This window comes from Apaloderma vittatum, unplaced genomic scaffold, assembly GCF_000703405.1.
Source record: "Apaloderma vittatum isolate BGI_N311 unplaced genomic scaffold, ASM70340v1 scaffold29723, whole genome shotgun sequence".
In the NCBI taxonomy this organism is placed as follows: Eukaryota; Metazoa; Chordata; class Aves; order Trogoniformes; family Trogonidae; genus Apaloderma; species Apaloderma vittatum.
Genome location: NW_009706864.1, coordinates 1341 through 2006, shown reverse-complemented (window position 1 = coordinate 2006; position 666 = coordinate 1341). Strand labels below are relative to the sequence as shown.

Below are 666 nucleotides of genomic sequence, written 5' to 3'. Positions count from 1 at the left end.
GCCCCTGCCTAGCCCCTCTCTTGGCACCATGTACTGCTGCCAGACCAAAGGATGGAGGATGTGGGGTGTGCACCCCCTGCAAGGACCACATTTCACCAGCCCATCCCAGACCTCCTCCCCAGACCCTTCAGAAGGATACTGAAGACGAGCGTGAAGAAGGCCACAGCAGTGAGGATGCTACGTAAGTGGCCGGTCCAGTACTGTCCGCGAGTTTTGGCCATGCGGTAGGTGAGGATGGACTGCAGGAGCAGGAACAGCATGCTGGTGGGAAAGGCCACCCCTGCCCCAATGTAGTGCAGCACCTTGGCGTGATCCACCTGCAGGGGAGAAAACATTGGTGCTGGCACCCTCAGATGCTCCTCTGGCACAGCTCTGCTACAGGGAGTGGCCTCGTGCCCAGGCAGGGCAGTGCCAGGAACAGCTACAGGCACCTCTCCCTGGGCCTGACTTATGGCTGGAGAGCAGATCTGGAGCCACCATCTGCTGCCGGGATCTCAAAGTACTTCTATTTCTTTCATCTATGGGGTGGTAGCTCCCGAGCGTCTTGATCCAACAGCCCTGCTGTGCCTGGGGGCATGGGCTGCCCTCTGCCCTGAGCATTACTGGGGCTACTCGCACCCCTCCCTGGGAGCCACAGCTTTGCCTTCATCAGAGCCGCTGAGCCCT

The 666-nt window shown here is 60.1% G+C and overlaps 1 protein-coding gene across 1 annotated transcript in view; it reads right to left on the bottom strand.

Moving 5' to 3' along the window:
• Positions 1 to 666, bottom strand: part of TMEM150A (transmembrane protein 150A) — a gene marked incomplete at its 5' end in the record, with an annotated part of 3436 nt that overhangs the window by 1820 nt on the left and 950 nt on the right. The window contains 1 exon segment of the mRNA XM_009865964.1: positions 140 to 325. Coding sequence (XP_009864266.1) covers positions 140 to 325 — 186 coding nt within the window.